Raw genomic sequence first — 20,186 nt, forward strand, 5'->3', positions numbered from 1 at the left:
GGACGGCGTTTCACCAATCACACCGGGCAACAACAACAACAACACTTATAACCTTACACGTTTTTTATTTTGAGTGTGGCCATGTAAATTTGCCTCTGAAGTAGTTATGTATTTTTCCACTTGCAGTGCAGGATGAAATACATTTGTATTTGAGTTGTAATTAGGCCTGTCACGATAATGACTATATCGTATTATCGGTCAATAAATAAAAGGGACTCCGTAAATTGTCATTGTTGTGGTAAGCCGGCGCGCGGCTCACACAGTGAGCGAGTTGGACGGCTGTGTCACTAGCCGGTATTGGGCTCATGGAACACCGGCAGACTGGTACACTCTTGCCGTTGTTAGCTCCGTCCAATACTCTAGAGCCTTGCTCCATGTGCAGCGAGCTAACGAGCTAGTTCACGAGCTCACGACTGGTCTGCAAGCTAATGAGTTAAGCAACTAAACAGCTCGCTCTACCGCGGCTATGTGTTGATGTGTGTGCTAGTCCCCAATTAACACACACGGGGACGTTAACTGTTTATTAAGCATCACCTCAGTGACACACGTTATTCAGCCAGTAGTTGATTACAGTGAACGTCAGTGACAGGTGAAGGGCTCGTCTTCAGCGGACCAACCACACAGTAGCCGGGTTTACGGAATCTATTCCGATCGGGTGTATACTTGATCTGCAATACATTTAAATGATGGTGGTAAATCTCAAGACTATAGTCATTTTAAACATTTTTAATCATTCTAGTTCTAAAAAGGATATTGGATAATGACATTTCTATTTCATTTGAACCTTCTTCATTTTCCTCTCCTTCTGCATCATCTGGCTGTCCTGCGGGCTTTTCCCCTTTCCTCTATACATTAGTGTGCAGTGGAGCCACCGCAGCAGCAGTTACCCCTGCATTACTCCTTAAGGGTCGTTGGTTATCAGCTGCCTCTGAACATTACCTTTGTCTAAAGGATCCACATGCGTGGAAATGCCAAAAGCCATTTGCGAGCTTATTACTGCACGTCGCCTCAGTGTGGCACTTAATGGCTGCACCACCTCAATGATTCGAGTCATCTCGCCACCGCCTTTGCTTTTACTTCCGTGTGCAATAATAAAAGGGTCTTTTTCATATAATTCGGTTCATAACGGTAAATACACTTGTAGAAACATTTATTTTCTAATTTAGCATTTATTTAATGCTGCCTTGCTGTTATGTGTAAGTCCTATTTTCAAAAAGTTATTGATGATTTAAGATGATTACGCCAGAATAGTAATATGAATAAATGAGCGTAGCTACTCATTAAACCTCCTTTACACTCCTGTCAGACATGCAATTGTATGGACACTTCAGAAATTACATCTAGCATCTACAGAAAACATTTTGCAAATCATGAAATTTCATTTGGGACACATCGGTAAATGCATTTTGGCATTGGCAAGTGTGGAAACTATTACTTTTGAACATTCTTTTTTTCTTAGAAACAATTATTACCTTTTGAAGGATTACAACTGCCAATAATTCAAATACTCCATACGCTTGTAGAAACTCTTCCCAGTAACTCCATATTTTCTTCCATTTTTTTCAATTATTTGAACCCAAACCATTATCTAATCTTGCAGACCCAAACAGAGCTCATGTTAAATGTTAAATTGTCCTACCCAATTTTCCAAATAGAGCTTTTTGCGAGTTACTGTGCTTTATATGAAGCATAATTAAGAAAGTCATTACGTAATCTTCCCACAGAATTATTGTGGAAGTCAGTTTAGGGTGTGAACCTGTGTGTGTGTGTGTGTACTTATCCTAATTCAAGATGTGATGAATATATCAGTCTTTGGGAGTTATTTTTGTTTTTGTCTGTACTGAGAAGTTCCAAGACTCATCACGGTCGGGGACTTACATCAGAATGACAATTTTGTTACGCAAACATCAAATAAATCGACTTTTTGAGGCAAAACAATGAGAGCCAGATAACGTCTGCGCAAAAAAAGCTAATCCATTTTGAGTTTTTACAGCACGAGGATGATGAAGTGAACTTCACTAATTCCTTCCTTCATGCACACACAAGCAGGCGGAGAATGATTTCACACCACATATTCTTTTTATAAGTTTAATTTCACCAAACTGTTGTAGCATGTGACAAGCCACTAATGACTCATGTGAATGTAATGACTGAAAGCAAGTCAATGTCAATGATGTCATGTAAGATGAGCGCATGCAAGACTACACACTGTACACTTCTATGCTTTTTGTCTAAGTATGACACAATCAGGAAAATGACTTATTTTTTTAAAACCTACACGGATGAATAAATATTAATACTAACCACATGGTGTGAAATTGATTCCTGCAGCATCAAGACATTAACAAAATCAAATTTCCATAAAAGTCGCCTTAATCTCTGCCCTCTTATCAGGCAACAGTCATTTGATAAGTTCTGCATCTATGGCACATCCACATTAAATGTTGCATTCACTTAAAGGCGAGGAGAAAAGGAAATTGCCCCGTCCGCCGTCACCAGCGGTAAGTGGAAAAGAAAGCACGCTATGAATATTGCAGTCTCCTCCTCAGTGCACGTCCCGCCTTTGCATTGCATATATCAACATATAATTATTCTCACAACGGTCTTCATTAAATCCCTGTCGGTTTTATTAAGGATGGATGTAAGAGAGTGTTTCAGCCAGTTAATTAGGACCATTGCCTACTGTGACGAAAGATGTGCACCTTGCAGTCGAATTTGAGGATCAAAAGATCACACTTGCACTTTGAGTTCATATTTACAATACATTTTGACTTGGTAAAGGTAAACCAGCCGTGGGGTGTGCATACACTCCATTCATACTGATAGTTGTAATGTGGCGAACGAGAGGAAAGGGCAGAAGATGTTGGTTTTCAATCATCCACAATCTGGACGTGTGCTACTACATTGCAAAAAGTGCAATTTATTCTTCATTGGTCATCATCACACTTTCCATCTTCTCTTCTGTGGAGGCAGCTCAAAAGCACCAGAAGAAGTACATTAGATGCTTCGTGAGCTTTTCCGGAAACTTTGTGTCAGTCATTATATACAGTAAGGTAATGGCAGTCGTCCGTAGGTTAATGTTAAGTATGCATGATGATAAATACTCCCTTGGATGAGAATATAGCAGGGTGCCCATAAGAAATGATGCAGGCCTTCAGATGGCTTTCCAGAATGTCAATTTGAAAATGTCCTCCGAGTTTCTGTCGTGACTGCATTACTCTTTGTCCCTTCCGCTGCAAGTCTCAATGTCTAAACTGGACGTCCATATGAAGAGCTACATTTTAAGAAGAGAAGCATTTTTTTTTTTATCGTTCTGTTTAAACCACCTGCATATATATACTTCAGCTGTTTAATCTTTGCAGGCTCGCACGCTAAGCCCACCGTTGGATCACTTCTCCACGGCTCTCCGTGGCGGCATGATCCTAAATTCAAAGCAAAGCTCGACAGCTTCTTTAACAGTTTAAACTCTAGGTGACCCTCCAGATTTCTCTGAGGCATATAACCTTGTAGAGCTGATGTATTGTGCAATATGTTGGGGGATAATTCCTGACATGACACATGAAACAACGATTTTATGGGACCTGAGGCATGACTTACTATATAGCAGACTCTGGATTTCAACCAAACTCTTGTGGCTAGATACAGCACTTTGCAAAAGAATTAGCTTTGATTTTGGCCTTTTTTCACAGCAGTCAGTGTGACTAAAACATTATCTAATAGGATGCAGCAGGTTTACAAAACCACTAAATAGAAAGCCAGTGTCTGCAAAATTTCCCATGTTTTTTTTTCTTTTTCCAGTCCCTAATTTCCAAGAATTATCAGTAAAAAAAATTATAAGAAGAAGAAGAACAATAATTTGTAACATTTCAGTAAATAGATATTTTTCCTTTCGATTCTTCCATCCATCCATTTTCTGAGCCGCTTCTCCTCACTAGGGTCGCGGGCGTGCTGGAGCCTATCCCAGCTATCATCGGGCAGGAGGCGGGGTACACCCTGAACTGGTTGCCAGCCAATTGCAGGGCACACATAGAAACAAGCAACCATTCCCACTCACATTCACACCTACGGGCAATTTAGAGTCTTCAATCAACCTACCACGCATGCTTTTGGGATGTGGGAGGAAACCGGAGTACCCGGAGAAAATCCACACAGGCACAGGGAGAACATGCAAACTCCACACAGGCGGCGCCAGGATTTGAACCCCGGTCCTCAGAACTGTGAGACAGACGCTCTAACCAGTCGCCCACCATTCCGCCACCTTAAAACCCTTTAAATCCTAACTTGAAAACCTAACCCTGTTTTGAAATCCTAATTTTTGAACCTTAGTCCTGTCTTGAATCCCTACGTTCAAACCTTAACCCTGTCTTGAGACCATAATTTGAGACCCTAACTCTGTCGTGAAACCCTAACCCTGTTTTAAAACCCTAAAACTCTCTTTAAACCCTACTTTGAAACTCTGACCCTGTTGTGAAACCCTAATTTGAAACCCTAACCCCTGTTCCACCTATATTGTGTAAATTATTTATATGCGACGGTTCATGCAAGAGTTCAGGCTGGCAACTTTGTACTCTCTGTCGGTCTTTGTTGACTGGACGACAGCATAAAATTGTTGCAAAATATCATTCAGAACACCGGTGACGGGTTCAGTTCATATTAGGCAGTTTTTATGCCGGGAAGTGTTTTAATCCCCTATTTTGTTGTTGTTTTTTGCATTGATTTAATACTTCTCATGTGTGAGTTAATTTCAATCTCACGTTGATACAGTGTTTCCCCACCGGCAGCGGTTGGGTATTGAGGCACTGGCTGGGAATCAAACCTGCACAGTAATGCTTTTCTAGTTCAGTTCAGTATACACACTCTGGGCACATGTTCCATAGACAGTCTTTATTCATTCAGTGTACATGCGGGTAGAGTGAAATCATCTGCTTGAATGGGATGCAGACTAATTTTGCTAAAAACAGTCGTCACTCTAACACATTTTTTGTTCCATCGACTAACACAATACTGATTTATTAGGGAACTACGAGAGGCAGAGACTAGAACAAAAACATATCCCATGACAAATACCACTCCATGATCTATGAGACAAATACTACAAGAAAAAAACAGGTTCTCATATTTTCTTTTAAATACAGCAGCTGATTAATAATAATTCTGACTGTAATAATAGGATGTGTCATGAGCTTTCACAGACATATGTTCCACAGGCTATTGCATTCTTTCGCCGTCCCCTAAACCCCATTACAACCAGCGGAGTTCAAACAGGTATAACTCATGCAAAGGTCACTGTGTCGTCACAGTGGCCGCCAACTAAGACTTCTCATCCCGCTTCTTCTTCTGGAACTTCCTGAACTGCGACTGGATAGCTACGGCCGCTTTCTCAGTCTCTGGGTTTTCCATGTCGATGTCGAAGTCTTCCGGGATGTCCGTCTTGGAAGCATCTGGAGTGGAAAAGAAAAAGAGAAATGTCGGTATCAAGAGGAGCTAATTTAATATAGCCTACCACCGCTAGTTAGAACATATGGTAATGCCCCCACAAGTGGTCAAGAATAGATACAGCCGCCGGTGCACGTTCAATTACTTTATTGAACAAGCGGTAACAAAATAATCACATAAACACATAATAAGACTGGTTATCCAGTAAGAGCCAGCCGCTAGCTATTCTGCGCTCACAACAGCCAACTCTACACGCTCATTTGTTGACCCCCCACGTCGCTCACCAGGCCAGGCCCCACCTTTTAAAGCCACACACATTCAAAGTCACAGATGTTGTAGTGTGGAACGTGAGGCCGCTGACCCCAAGTGGACAACGCTAATACTCAGGTATTCAGAGGTTCAGACCTCACATGCACATTTTGTTGTTTAAGAACGCAAAATCATGTTTTTAATCCGATTACCGATTAATTGACGTGATAATCGGTAGAATCAGCGATTCTAAAAATATTCGATCGCTGCAGCCCTACCATGTTGCCTTCACGGCAGTCAGGTAAGTAAACTACAACACTATCAGTGATTTATTTTGAATATCACATTCATTTACTTCACAATCAATGCCTTCGCCAGTTAGTATTATTTTTAACACTAATCCAAGAAGCATTAGTTCCATGGGTAATCAATGCACTTAATTTATTGTGTAGAATATTTGCGTATACTGGAGGCTAATGTTTTCTCATATTCGCCTTAAAAAAAACTGACTTGGGAACTTATAAGTCAGGTACTTAGTAGAAAAAACAACATTAATTGGAAATAAAATTAAGTTAACTAGAACCACAATAGCAAACATATTGTTAAATTAATAAAATTAATTAATTAATATTAATAAAAATGAATAAATCAATACCTCTCTGACATTGTCAATAAAATCAGCCTTAACACTCTTTATGATGGTATACCAATGTGTATTTTTCTAGTGGGATCAATTTATGGTAAAAATGCTACATCGCAAATCCATCCATCCATCCATCCATCCATTGTCTGTACCCCTTTATCCTCACAAGGGTCGCGGGCGTGCTGGAGTCTATCCCAGCTATCTTCGGGTGAGAGGCGGGGTACACCAGCTGTTAAATGATTGGTCGCCAGCCAATCGCATACATCACAAATAATTTTACATATACATATGGAAAGAGGGAAGGTGGAATGTGTTACAGTATGTGCATCTTAATGAGTTATGAATCATTTAACAGCACTGTCACAGCCATTCAACGTTAATGTACGTAATCATTAATTTCTTATGAACGATTTCTTCAAGTGTGATGAAAATGTTGACAGAAATGTATTTTAAATGAACTAGGGTATGTGAAACTATTTGAGCTCCATTACTTTCATAAAAACACACACACACATTTGCAAAAACGTAATTTGTGGTTTTGCTTAGAGTCCACTTAAATAGAGACCAATATCCACTGCGCTTCAATGTCACCTGCTCATCACAACGGCACTTGTTTCTCAGGTTAAAAGGCACAGAAAAGATTGATTTAAAGCATTTTATCATCTAACAACTCTTGCTCAAGAGACCAAGACTATAATCCAAATAAATCCCCCCAAAAGTCCAAAAGAAGAAGGAAAAAAATATTCTACTCAGAGGCATATTGCAAAAATGAATAAATTATCTGAATCACACACACACACACGTGTTTCTACACAGAATATATTTCTGTATTATCATGGATTATAAAAGATGCACTGGATGTACCTCAAAGATGGCTTTAATAATGCAAAAAATAACAACAAATGTATATTTGAATCCATTAAAGTTTACATTTATGTTAATTTATGTTTTTTGCAAACATTTACTCACAAATATTGACTAAGAAAACTTTTCTGAATAGTGTAAGTACTTGACACCAACACAGAAAATTGATCTGGCGTCCACATAGATGAATCAGATCAAGGACTGTAATCCACAATAGCTTCAGCAGCAATTAAACGTCATCAATTCCCATTATTGGGTGAGCAGAGCGCATATGCCAGTGACACTGGGACCTTTGGGGCTAACACGCTGGGATCTTTGGGGCACGCAACATTTAAACTGTGATTGCCACTGAGCTTCAAACATCTGTCAGACACCTTGAAGTTCCACCAAGCAGAACCGTGGAAATTATCCTGCATCTACCATATTTATTCGACCACGATCATGCTGCATGTGTGGTACATTATCCTGACTGACTTATTAAGGAGCAACAAAAAGTAGAAGCCACTAAAGTCCACTGAGCGCGGTGAAGAGAACCTGAAAATGTAGTTAAGCCCCCCATGATCCATCGTGGCTGAGCCTGACTCCTCCTTTCTTGCTAATCACTGTGTCAGGACAGGATTGTAACGCTACAATAATTGCTATCGAGTTTTCCACTAACTGTACCAATGATGGCTGTTTTGAGCCCGAGTGAAGCGCTGACTATTGAGCCATGCCCTTCACTGTGACAACACCAGACATGTGCTTACTTCTCTTTTGGAATAGAAACTGGTCCAGAATTGGGATGGAAAAGTGAAGGTGTCACCATTATAAACTTTTATTAAATGCCCAGACAAAGTTTTTAGTAAGATTTCATTTTTTATTAGCTGTCATATAAGTATAAAGTTCAGTTAAGCACTGTGTAATAAAACAAAGTAAAACTACACTGCCTTCAGTTAAAAAAAAAAAAAAAAGCTTGTTGTGCTTAAACTGTTTAGGGTGCCAGCAGAAAATTTAGGGGTGCACTCTATAAGTAATATAAATGAAAATAAATATTCACACTTTCACAATATTACTGATAATATGCAGCGCTTCATCCTGAAAACATAATTTCCTTCCTTTTTTCACCATAACCGTCTCGTCACAAGAGTTGTTGCTAGACTAGGTTTATTGGGGACTAAGTAAGCCATTTGCAATTGTTCATTGTTTATAAGAGTTAGGTGAACCCCTGTAGTTCTTCCCAAAAATCCCAAAGGATGTGTGGAAGAATTACCTCATGGTCAATTCCTCTGCCTGTGAAAAGATAAGAGCTAACCACACATTAGTAATGAAGGTGCGAGGCTCTTGTCCTAATGAAAAGTCATTACGACATTCCGCTTTAAGCTGACACTTAAAATATCTTCTATAAGCAAATGAATACTTTGCACATATAGTCACAGAAAGAGAAAACTATGACGTATTACTTTCTCAGTGCTTTGGTAAAAGTAGCAAGTCAATGGGTTCAAGTCCAAGTGAAGTCATGAGTCATTGCTGTTCAAGTCCAAGTCTTTTAATATATTGTCAAGTCGAGTCTAAAATCATGAAATTCATGACTCGGGTCCAAGTCATGTGACTCGAGTCTACACCTCTGATGTTGACGAAACATTAAGGCCTGATGTAAGTTCTCACTCTGTGACAATGATAGATCGCTCTCACTCTAAGGATGTGTCTCTCTCTCCCCAACACGGGCAATCAGCCTATTACGTCTGGCGGCACCATCAGTGTCCCTGTCTTCACCTAATGAGAGTGTAATACCGGCTGTCAGAGGGCCATTTGGATTCATCTCGAATCTTCTATGATGGGGGATGCGTTTATTTATAGTTTTGCGTGATAACCGCCGGGATCTTTGTGCCAGAAAATGCGAGACTTTAAAGATTTACTTCAGACATGACTCCCATGCATGGTGCCAATTTTTCGACACAGTTGTGTAGATGGAAGTGACATAAGGCCATGCTCGCTTGGCTGTCTTTCGGAATGTCTGTTAAAAGTGCCTCTGGGGAGGTGTGAAATGTGGGACTTCTTATTGATTTCACCACTTTAAAAGCAGTTGAGCCATGAGAGGGTTTTTTGGAAGCACGGGGGGACAAGACGCATAAAAGACAGACTTAAAGACCTTGACACAAGCGAGACAGATGGAAAGTCAAAACTCAGCTTCAAGTAATGTAATCCAAGGTTTTACACAATGAGAGGACATTTATTTTCAGTTTAAGGGGTTGCTTCATGTGATTTAGTCATAGTTCCTGTAATGTTGAGCCAATAGCAATACTAGAGCTGATCATTTACACACATATTTACAATACAGTACGATCCAATGCAGTATACACAGGAAACTATTTTATTTGGAAACTACTTTTCCCATAGGAAAGAATGGAAATACAGTGGTACCTTGACTCGCCTTACGATTTTCATGTTTTGTGACCATGCTCGTAACTCAAATCATTAGTAAAATCTTCTTTCCAAAACAAATGAATGGAAATGCAAAAACACCCCAAAAAATGTTTCATGATAAAAATATAACTACAGTATTGTACTGTGTAAAACCATAAATGAATAACATAATTAAATAGATTCTAAATAATTAAATCGTTTCTGCTCACATTTTTAATGCTTTATTCAATGGACATTGTGCTTCTCTTAATTCAATAATTTAAACATGCAGAACTGAGCTCATGTCTGATGGCGGTTTAAACGTCAACATTTTCAATGCGGTTTTATAGCTAAAGCAGGTGAAGGCTATTCTAGGAAATACAGACCAGTGGTAAATTTTAACACGCATACAAAAGGATGCCTGCGATTGGCTGGCAACCAGTTCAGGGTGTACCCCCCGTCTCCTGCCCGATGATAGCTGGGATAGGCTCCAGCCCGCCCGCGACCCCAGTGAGGAGAAGCGGCTCAGAAAATGGATGGATGGATGGACAAAAGGATGTAAGAGCTGACCTTTCAGTTTATAAGTTAAATAAACTGCTATTTTTTCTAAAGGTAAATACCAAATGAATCGAATTTCTGGGTATTCTCATGTATGAAATGCATATTTGCATTAAAAAAAAAAAACATATTGCATGCACAAGTGTGTTTGTATTGTAGGCAGTGAGATTTGTGTTTCTAGTTGAAAGTGAGTATGAGAAAACACAAACGTCCTCCAAAAGAATTGAAGTGCCAGCGTGTGTGAGAGAGACCTGCAGCAATCAATACACACTACACATGAAGAACTGTATTGATTACTACTGCTGGCTCGGTTGCTCGCACTGTGTTGACTTTTACTTTGCTTTCGGGTGGATGCGCATGTAACCTATGAACTAAATGTGGTGTGTTCAAAGACTCAAAAGAGGCTGATGCAAGATGGACTTAGGGTCCTTTTTGCAGCGAATGCCTCCAAATGAGTGAACATGAGATGAATTCAGCACAGCAACAACTGAGTACAGTAAAGCTAATTAAAAAAAAGCATGCCGAAATTGGGTCATCATCACTGAGAGCCCACCGCAATCTATTTATAAAAAGGCTAACTTTGATCTCTAAAGGTGAGGTAAGTTGAATCATTCCTGGGCAAAAACCGTATTCAAAACCGTGGAAGAGGAGCGCTTACTCTAGCAGACTTGCCAATACAGTAAAGGCGCAACACTGACATGAAAAAGATCTTCCATCTCCCACATGAAGTAGCAGGGATTATACTGTATATCATACGACAATCAGTAGTGGGAAGTACAAAGACATACTATACTTAAGTAGATTTGTCAGGTATCTGTACTTGAGTATTTAGTTTTCTGGCCACTTTTTTTACTTTTACTCCCTACATTTGAAAACACATTTGTTTGTTCTGCTCCTTTGTCAAAACAGGCTTGTTGCTTTTGTCAACGTCTGCGGATGATGACGCAATGTGAAAAAGATGTACATAAAGAGAGGTAACATCAACCGTGTTGAGATCTCGATTGATTGAGATCTTGGGGTCCAGGAAAACAAAACAAAAACAAAACAGGGACATGGAGGAAGATGATCCAGGGAGCATTAACGATGATGACACAACAGATTCGGAGTAATGACATATTCCCCATCTATATCCTTATTTAAGAGAATTGTTTCATGTTGTTGTGGCAAATCTCTTGCTATATTGTGGTTCGTGGAGAATTCAGTCCATCACGGATTTTCTATTTATTTATTTATTTTTTACAGGTCTGTGTAGTGCAGTTATTCGCCTGTACATCACTGATACAGATAGCTTTACTGTCTACATGATTTTAATGTGGCACCAATGACTCACACAAAGTCAATTGGGCTCTTCTCTGCAGAAAAAGAAACCTTACTCAGTATTCTCAAGTCAGATATTCGGCGAGTCACCAAATTGCTTGAGGATACAAAGAACAGAATGTCACTTTTTGAAACACAAGCCACTGTCAAGAGTTTTTTTTAAATAAATTCACAAATACCAACCTTAGCCCGACGAGTAGCTAATGCACACATAATAACAATATCGACAAGAACGAATGCAAGAGGAACATTCTCTACTTAATTGTATCACAAATTAATAATCATTTATAGCAATTAATAATGACTTTCCTTACTCCTTCGTTACATTTTTAGTATTACCAACAGATAAATTTTTTAAAATGATGGCGGCAGTTGTGAACCACTTTTTTTTGTGTGTGTTCCTATGATTTCCTAAGAGGAAAACCAATTAGATTTCAGGTTGCACGATACGTGTAATATAAGGCAAATATGTTATGTGTAGCCAGAGGTCTTTGCATGTGAGATTAAAATTTTGTTTTCGGTGTTGATGGAAAACAATTAGATTTAATGAAATAATTATTCGGCAAATGGCCGATGGACAAGGTCAGTAAGTTTCCAATTTTCCCGAAAATTGACAACGTTGCACGTTATAAACTAATTGTCATGTATTTAGTAGCAGGTGAGAGGCCATCACACCATAGTTCGTAATTAATAATGATGGAACGTTAGATGCATACTTTTATTACGTTATGATAATAAAGTATTTTTTTCCCCTGTATTAGTACATTTGATTACTATTGCTCAAATAAGATGTAAGGAATATCCCCCCCACCACTCTATTGATGAATTCAAGGCAATGCGTGATCAAATACCACCACAATAGTGCTGCACATCCTCAGACTACCTTACAGCAGTTGGATATAAATAGTGTGTCTTGACGTAGCGATGATGCAGCAAAGTTGTGGCGGTTGAATTCCACTGGCTCAATATTCTCTTTTGCAAAGTAATCTTTGCCATCCTGGCGATTCCCAGTAATAAGGCAAACAGCCTTGCTGTGTGACTGAGGTGCATCCGCTATGATTGTCTCCTCTCACTTTGTGTCCTGTTCCAATGAATATGGAGACATTTATATTTGCTACTGTCCTTGAATCTGAGAAAGATTGTCTAAAAAGATCAACGCTGCTGTGAAATGGGGTGCAGTGTGAGCGAGAGCCACAGTTAGTGATAATACCTTTCTCCTCATCTTCCCCCTTGAAAAACATCTCGCTCACCAGCATCTCAATAATAAGAAACAGTCCCAGACACTTAGGCAAAGCAGTCTTTGTCAAGTCAACTGTCAAGGTCACACAAGAGTCCCATGCATATTGGATACTGGATAACTTTCCTTTTCTTCTTTTTTCATTCGCTGAATACAAAGGTAGTGAGCGTTAAGATGAATTTGGTTCTCCAATTTGTGTCTTTGATTGGGCAGCATAGTGTGGTAGTGGTTATTATGTCTGCCTCACAGTTCTGAGGTTGTGGGTTCAAATCTCTTCCTGCTTGGAGTTTGCATGTTCTGCCTGTGTGTATGTGGGTTTTCTATGGCTACTCTGGCTTCGTCCCACATTCTAAAAGATGTATGTTAGGTTCATTGAAGACTAAATTGTCCGAAGCTGTAAATGGGAGTGGGAATATTTGTTTTTATATGTGATTGACTGGCAACTAGTCCAGCGTGCACCCTGGCCAAAGTCAGCTGGGATAGACTTCAGCTCACCAGCAACCCTTATGAGAACACATATAGAAAATTTATGCATTTTATGTCCAAATCACATTTTAAACACACTCCAAATAGCTCTGCAATACAGATTGTTTCCCCCTCTTTGCATAAAGTGATTATCTGTCTTGTACAAATGGAATAGCACATTCCAAATCACTGCTGTAATTTGCAGCATGCTAAATTACAAAAGATATTAGCAGTCAATGTCTTGGTTTGCTTTGCTTCTGCTTAGGTGTATTGACAGAGAGATTAACAGCAAGCGTGAATGGAAAAGTCCTCCCCCCCGCCCCCAGGCTTGATCAAATACAATAAGTCTCTTTCCAATCGTGGATATTCTCATCAGAGGATTTAAAGCTGAGGGTCATCCCAGCTTTGTCTCCTGGTGTTTGCATTATTTACCCGACTGAGTCAGACCATTATTGCTCAAAGTGATTTATGAGAAAGCTGCATATACCAACAAAGGTTACTTCAAAGTAAAATTAGCTTCTGTATGAGGCAGCAGCAGAACATGGGAAAGTTCTGCTGAATTTACTTTGCTGAGCAATGTGTCATTTTAAATAACTAACAGTACTCACAGTAGCTTGGTGATGGATGGCACAGCACTCCTGCTCTCGCTCACACAATAATGACTTCAGGGGACACCGAAATACCAGGAAGTGACAGATGAGCTCTTTTTCAAATTTGTGCACTGTTATGTTGCTGCCATGTCGACAATGATGTGACACTCTGCTGTGGTCAGTTTGTAATCAGATCTGATGGCAAGCCCTCTGGTCCCTTTGTGTGCGTGTGTGTGTCTGTGTCATGGCAGCTGTCCTTCGGCCCGTGTAACTGTCAATCATTGGACGTGTGCCTTTAAAAGCTCATCATGAATACATGAGCCATCATGTCCTATAAACTCTGGTGGACTTATCCTTCCTCCTACTCATCCTGTTCGCGTCATTAAATCATTGCCAGACAAACCCCCTTTGGGCTCTATATTGTTAATATCCCCATTTTAGAAATGTAGTTGATGGCGTTGTTTATGTCTTGCCAACGTTTACTTGTTTTTATATAGTACATGTTTGCTAAATGACTCAGCGAAGGTTTTCTGAGTGTGTTTTTCAGATTTGATCAGCTTTTCTTTTGCAGAAGTTGTGGATGGATGGCTGGATGTATACTTTATTCAAACCGTGAGGGAAATTAGATTTACTAGCGTCATACGTTTTTAAAACCTTTCCACGTGACTAGGTGTTTCTTATGAAAAGAGTGAAATGGAAAAAAGCTTTACACTCGTGGACGCAGGCACAAACACTTAATTTTTTAAACCATGATATGTGACGTCAAGACCGCGGAATCTTGTTGTTGTTGTTTTTTTTTTTTTTTTTTAAGTTTAGCAAGTTTAGCAGCTGATTTTGGTAATAATATATCATATTTATATTATAATAATAATAAATAAAGCAGAGGGTGATTGGTGACGGGATAGTGAAATACAGTATTTACTTACAAACAGCTGCAGCAGGAGTGGGGCTATGCTAGCTAGCTCCTCCATTAGCCTCACCAGCAGTCGGGATGACTATAAGAGTGCACAGTTCTTTGTCAATGTTATCCAAAATGAATAAATCCTCCAGTGAATATACGATGGTAACAGCGCCGTCCATTCTCTTCATTTCGCTTTTAAACTGGTCGCGTATGGGAAGCCAGCACGTACATCCGTGGCCTGTGCCAACATAAAAACTAGACATGCGTTCCCATTGAGGGCCATTGTTTCAATTCACCCACTTGTTAAGATGGTAAACTCGTGAAAAGGTTGCTCAGCCACAACTCTCCGACAGCGCACCTTGACATTGACCAATAGGACTCCGTATTGTGACCGGCGCATCACCTGTGCATGCCGTTGGCAACATATATTCATGCGCACAAACCAATGTTTACCGAAGCTTTAGAGCATGATTTGACAGCATGCCGGAATGTTTACGTACAAACGTTAGTGCTAGCACGAGCTTGCAAGGCTCCATAACATTATGTTGCCTGCTTGCGAGTCGTATTGTATTAAAAGTACGTGAACATATCTCAAGCTCTTCTTTAATGGGCAGCCCACTCCACTTCTTCTTTTGGTTCTTTTTCTCCCCCCCCCAACACAATACAATACAATACATTGGCGCAATCCATTGTTGTTAGTGTCGCCGTGGTAACAGGTTTATCCAGTCGCGTCGACCAGTGACATGTTTTGTGGTCCCGTCTCACAGACAGTGTTTGATTTGACAAGATAAAGCCCAGTAATCGTAAAAGACGGGATATAAGAAATGTCGTGTAGTGTTGCCAGTGGCTTACCAAGCTACGACAAGATTTTATGGCAGTAGTCTGACATAGTGCCATTGTAAAAGACCACATTTGTCTTGTAGTCTGATCCAGGCATAGGTCAGCTGCGGTAAACTCCTTTCCCCCCCATGACCATGACCAGGGTGGGCTGGTACAGAAAATGAATGAATGATACGGACCATTCTTTAATCTGGCCCACAGAACATTTACATTGTAAATCCTGTAATATTTGAAGCATTATTAAGTTGCTGGGTTTTTTTCATAAGAATTAGTTAATTATAATCCATCCATCCATCCATTTTCCGTATTTTCCAGGGTCACAGGCGTGCTGGAGCCTATTCCAGCTGACTCTGGGCGAGAGGCGGTATAAATTCATTTATCGCATTAAATAATGTGTTAATTGATTTATAGTAAATCACACTGTTAAAATATATAAGTAAAATACACATGTTTACATGTAAATTAGTTAATTAATTATACACACATTTATTATAAGTACTCTAATAAAAGTTAACATGAATTATTCTTTTATTATTAAAGTCAACTATTTTACATATTTTTAAATAACCATTTTGGGAGATATTTATTTTGATTGATTTGTGTTTTTTCTTGTATTAACTGTAAAATGCACTATTATAATATGGATGTATTTAATATGTATATATTTTTATTAATATTCTTACCTTATCTACGGAGCCCATCTGTTCATTTGTGTGGCCCTTGAGCACAGACGTTTGCCCACCCCTGCATTAGCATATAGAACCTGACTTAAACAATCTTGAGTGGCCATCTTAAATCTGTAGTGGTTTTATTGTTTAGTATAACAATGCTGCCAAAATCCACCAAGAGCATTCCTGTACAACTTGCCACAACAACCACAATGAGGGCATTTCTCACTTCTGCATACCCACCAAACACATACTCAAGACTCTCATCACCTAAACCATCCATCCATCCATTTTCTGAGCCGCTTCTCCTCACAAGGGTCGCGGGAGTGCTAGAGCCTATCCCAGCTTTTATCGGGCAGGAGGCGGGGTGCACCCGAACTGGTTGCCAGCCAATCGCAGGGCACATATAAACAAACAACCATTCGCACTCACATTCACACCTACGGGAAATTTCGAGTCATCAATTAACCTACCACGCATGTTTTGGGGATGTGGGAGGAAACCGGAATGCCCGGAGAAAACCCACGCAGGCACGAGGAGAGCATGCAAACTCAACACAGGTGGGGCCGGGGATTGAACCCAGGTCCTCAGAACTGTGAAGCAGACGCTCTAAACAGTCGGCCACCGAGCCGCCTTCACCTAAACCAACTGTTGCATAAAGTAACCTCATCAACGTAAGTGTGCCTAGTGATGTTGTCAGAACACACTTTACTGTAAGATGCTACTAAGAGTGTGTGCCTTGTTTTTGACACCTGTAATTAGAACGTAGCTTACCTTGTCCTCCGGAGGTTTTGTTGTTGCCAGCTGCAGGCCCGGATCCTTGTCTCTGCAGAGAGATAGAGCAGTAATTTGATTAGCAATATTTTTCACCCCACAATGTACACAAAGCTGTAATAAAGCCATGCACATTCAAATAAGATGTTGTGTCTTCTTCTGATTGAACCTAGTCTATGAATGTTCTTTCTACTAAGGCACCCTAGTAGCTACTACTAGCAGCATCTTCCCGACAGAGTTGGCACACTTCCTCTTCCCCAAAAAAAACCACCCGAAGATTAAAATGTCAAAACAAAGCCGCTTAAAGTCACGTTTAGTCATGCAAGCCTGCAAACTGAAATATCACATTGAAGTCTAACTATATTTCAATAAATTAAATTGATTAAAGTTATGCAAAAAAATGGCTAAATTACCTAATACCTGATATTTTTACATGAACATTTATATTTTATTCATGATTCAATAGTTTTTAGAATTATATTAATTACATTTGTTGATTTAGTCAAGCTATAATGGCCACATATAAGTGAAAAAAATAATGGAACATCGTATTTCTTTTTGTTTTTTACCATATCCTTCTTCGTTTGGTCTTGCCATTATGACTGGGGGGGTGGACGGTTCTGTTGATGCCATTTCTTCATGCAGATACTCAGCAATATCTAATGGGTAATTTCTTGGCCCATACACCAAGCCCACCACTCCCTACAAAGTTTCAAACAAATCCTTTTTGGTATTTTTTGTGTAATTTTGTAAACTGTATATGTCATAGCACTTACGTTTTTACTATGGCCACTGTGAAAAAGCTCATAAAAATTTCCTCTCGAGAAAATACATTCTCAACATTTTACTAGGAATCATCACATTTTGCTCCTGTTTGCTTCTCCTCCACATCTGCTACTTGTTAAATAATTCAGCATCAGTTATACATCTCAAGTCCCTGAGCATGTGTTTACGAACCCGGTGATGGCCCATCTATCTTCCCGGCTACAGCTCAGAAACAAATTTACCCTGGAACTCCACATATTTTTCAACAAAATTACAATCGTCATGTAAAATTCACCGCAACTGAACCAACAATACAGCTGATGGTACTATTTGTCAACAAATGAACGGTTAAGTCAAAGAAAACTTTTACACAATCAAATTAAAGTTTCTCTCTGCTCATCACCAACTTGAACTTTATAGCAGTCTGGCCGGCTGGTTGTCAGCTCGCGTTTCAACTGAAAAGGCTGGGTGGTATCTGTAATGACAGAGCAGGATCGATACCACCCCTCTACACTTAAGACTTGTTTATACTATAAAAGCATTGGCGCTGGGAAACTGATGAGTAAAATCAACTCTTCATCTAGGGAGAAAAGAAAACAGCAGGCAGCGGCAGATGGGAGAAACAGTGGGTGTTCTAATTCTTCAGTCAAACACATCTTTAGAGGATGATGTTCGTGACAAAAAAGATGTTCCCAGACCTTCAAATGCCTTTCAGCAGGGAAGAAATATTCTAAAGTGTAGTCCGTACGTATCTGTTTAAGATTCCTTTGCCGTGTAAGAAGTACATTTTATTTAATTGTTTTAATCACAACAAGAAAAAGCCCCGGATGGGCCCGACCTGCAGGAGTCATGCCTCTTAATCACGCACTTATCACACACTCACACCATTCACTATAATATTTTTTCACTAGTCACATCTGGCCACACACACATACTCAGGGTTTTCTTGGGGGGCTTACGAAGGGTCTGGAGAATCCGGGTGTCGGACCAGGTTTCAGTACATCAGTGATGTTTCCCGGTCTAGATGCCCTGTTCCCCAGCCCTGCCTGCCCCCCAAGATTTTAATGCATTACACACACTCATCCCCTTTCTTTTCATGGCGGTGCTTCTGGGACCGGGCCCCTCTGGCGGGATGGCTGCTTGGCGTGGGGGCTCCCCTCCCATGCCCCGTGGCTGCTCTCCGGGGTTCCCCCCTTCTCATTCCCTTGTCGGGCGCCAATATCCACTCTCCTTTCCACCGAACAGGGGACACCGTCTCGGCCTCGGGCTTGGCTGGGACTGGCTGCATGGTGGGCCTAGCGGGTTGGTGGGGGGCGTCTCGCTCTCCTGGGGGGGCTTAGGTGGCGGGGCGCGTGGGCTGGTTGGGTGGGGGGGTGTGAGTGCTTTGCTGCGGGGTGTGGTGTTGGGCCCCTGCGGCCTCCTCATAGGGTGTCGCACGTTTGCCCCATACAAAACTCGATTCTAATGTGTCAGTGTACTAGGTATATAATGATTTACTTTCCTCATCTTGTTTGTAGCTAGTGTCTTGTCTTTTGTTGTCTTCTTTTCCTATATTATTTCATTACTTTTTCACTCTCTCTCCTTTTTGTTGTTTCTGTCACTCCCCTTTAAAGCCTTTGTTCTGTTCGACTATAATTCTCTATATCCATCAGAATACAAAGAAACCACAGTGGCATCTTAAAAAGTCCACTGTGACACAGTAAAACTGTTCCGGCATAAAAGGGATACAGATCCTCCTTTCTGCTTGACCTAACAACCGAACAGGACAAAAAAACAAACAAACAAAAAAAAATAATAATAAAATAAATAAAGTTAAAACCCATTCGGCTCGTAAATTTATTTTAGTAAAAATATGCCTCGAAACGTCGGACTTAGGACACAGCCTTCATGCAAGCTGCAACATGAGACTTTATCTTACTTCACGAAATAAAAGCACCTTTGCCATTTATCATGATTTATTACATTTCTTAATTTTTGTTATTATAACTTATTTTTACACTTGTATGAAATGTTACTTAAACATTGCCTGCTGTTATTAAAGTGTTTTTTTTTTTTTTTTTTTTTTTTTTTTTTTTTTTTAAATGGGGACAGTTTGACCCTGGAACAGATTATTTCTATTTGCATAATTTCCTTTGGGAAAAATAGTTTCAAAATCCAAACAGGGGGATTGTGTTCCACTTTAGACAGTTCCAATTGTAATTTTGTATGGATCTCAATGTAAATCTAGTACAGAAAAAAAAACAAGTTACTGTATACAGTAATGTGCAGTCAGAAGAAGATTACTTGACATTTGTTTACCATGGGAAAATGTGACATTGTTTCCCATGCAATGTGATAGATTATAAAGAGGCTACATGGTCAATCATTTATTTCCTCTCCATCTTACTGTTTCTCCTGTATTTCAAAAGTGTAGTAAGCTGCATGCAAAGACAATAACATTAAGTCTAGTTATGTGTTTGATGTGTATGATTAATGAGATCCATTGAATGCACAGAAT

At 39.9% G+C, this 20,186-nt stretch overlaps 1 protein-coding gene across 2 annotated transcripts in view; it reads right to left on the reverse strand.

Moving 5' to 3' along the window:
• Positions 1 to 4,865: 4,865 nt before the first annotated feature.
• pcp4b (Purkinje cell protein 4b) overlaps positions 4,866 to 20,186 on the reverse strand; it is a 37,797-nt gene continuing 22,476 nt past the window's right edge. For both annotated transcript variants that reach the window (XM_061783007.1, XM_061783005.1), the window contains exons 2-3: positions 16,925 to 16,976; positions 4,866 to 5,441 (exon numbers count right to left, since the gene is read on the reverse strand). In XM_061783007.1, coding sequence (XP_061638991.1) covers positions 5,311 to 5,441; positions 16,925 to 16,976 — 183 coding nt within the window. In that variant the 3' untranslated portion in view covers positions 4,866 to 5,310. The remainder of the gene's footprint in view (positions 5,442 to 16,924; positions 16,977 to 20,186) is intronic.

This window comes from Phyllopteryx taeniolatus, chromosome 8 (genome assembly GCF_024500385.1).
Source record: "Phyllopteryx taeniolatus isolate TA_2022b chromosome 8, UOR_Ptae_1.2, whole genome shotgun sequence".
In the NCBI taxonomy this organism is placed as follows: Eukaryota; Metazoa; Chordata; class Actinopteri; order Syngnathiformes; family Syngnathidae; genus Phyllopteryx; species Phyllopteryx taeniolatus.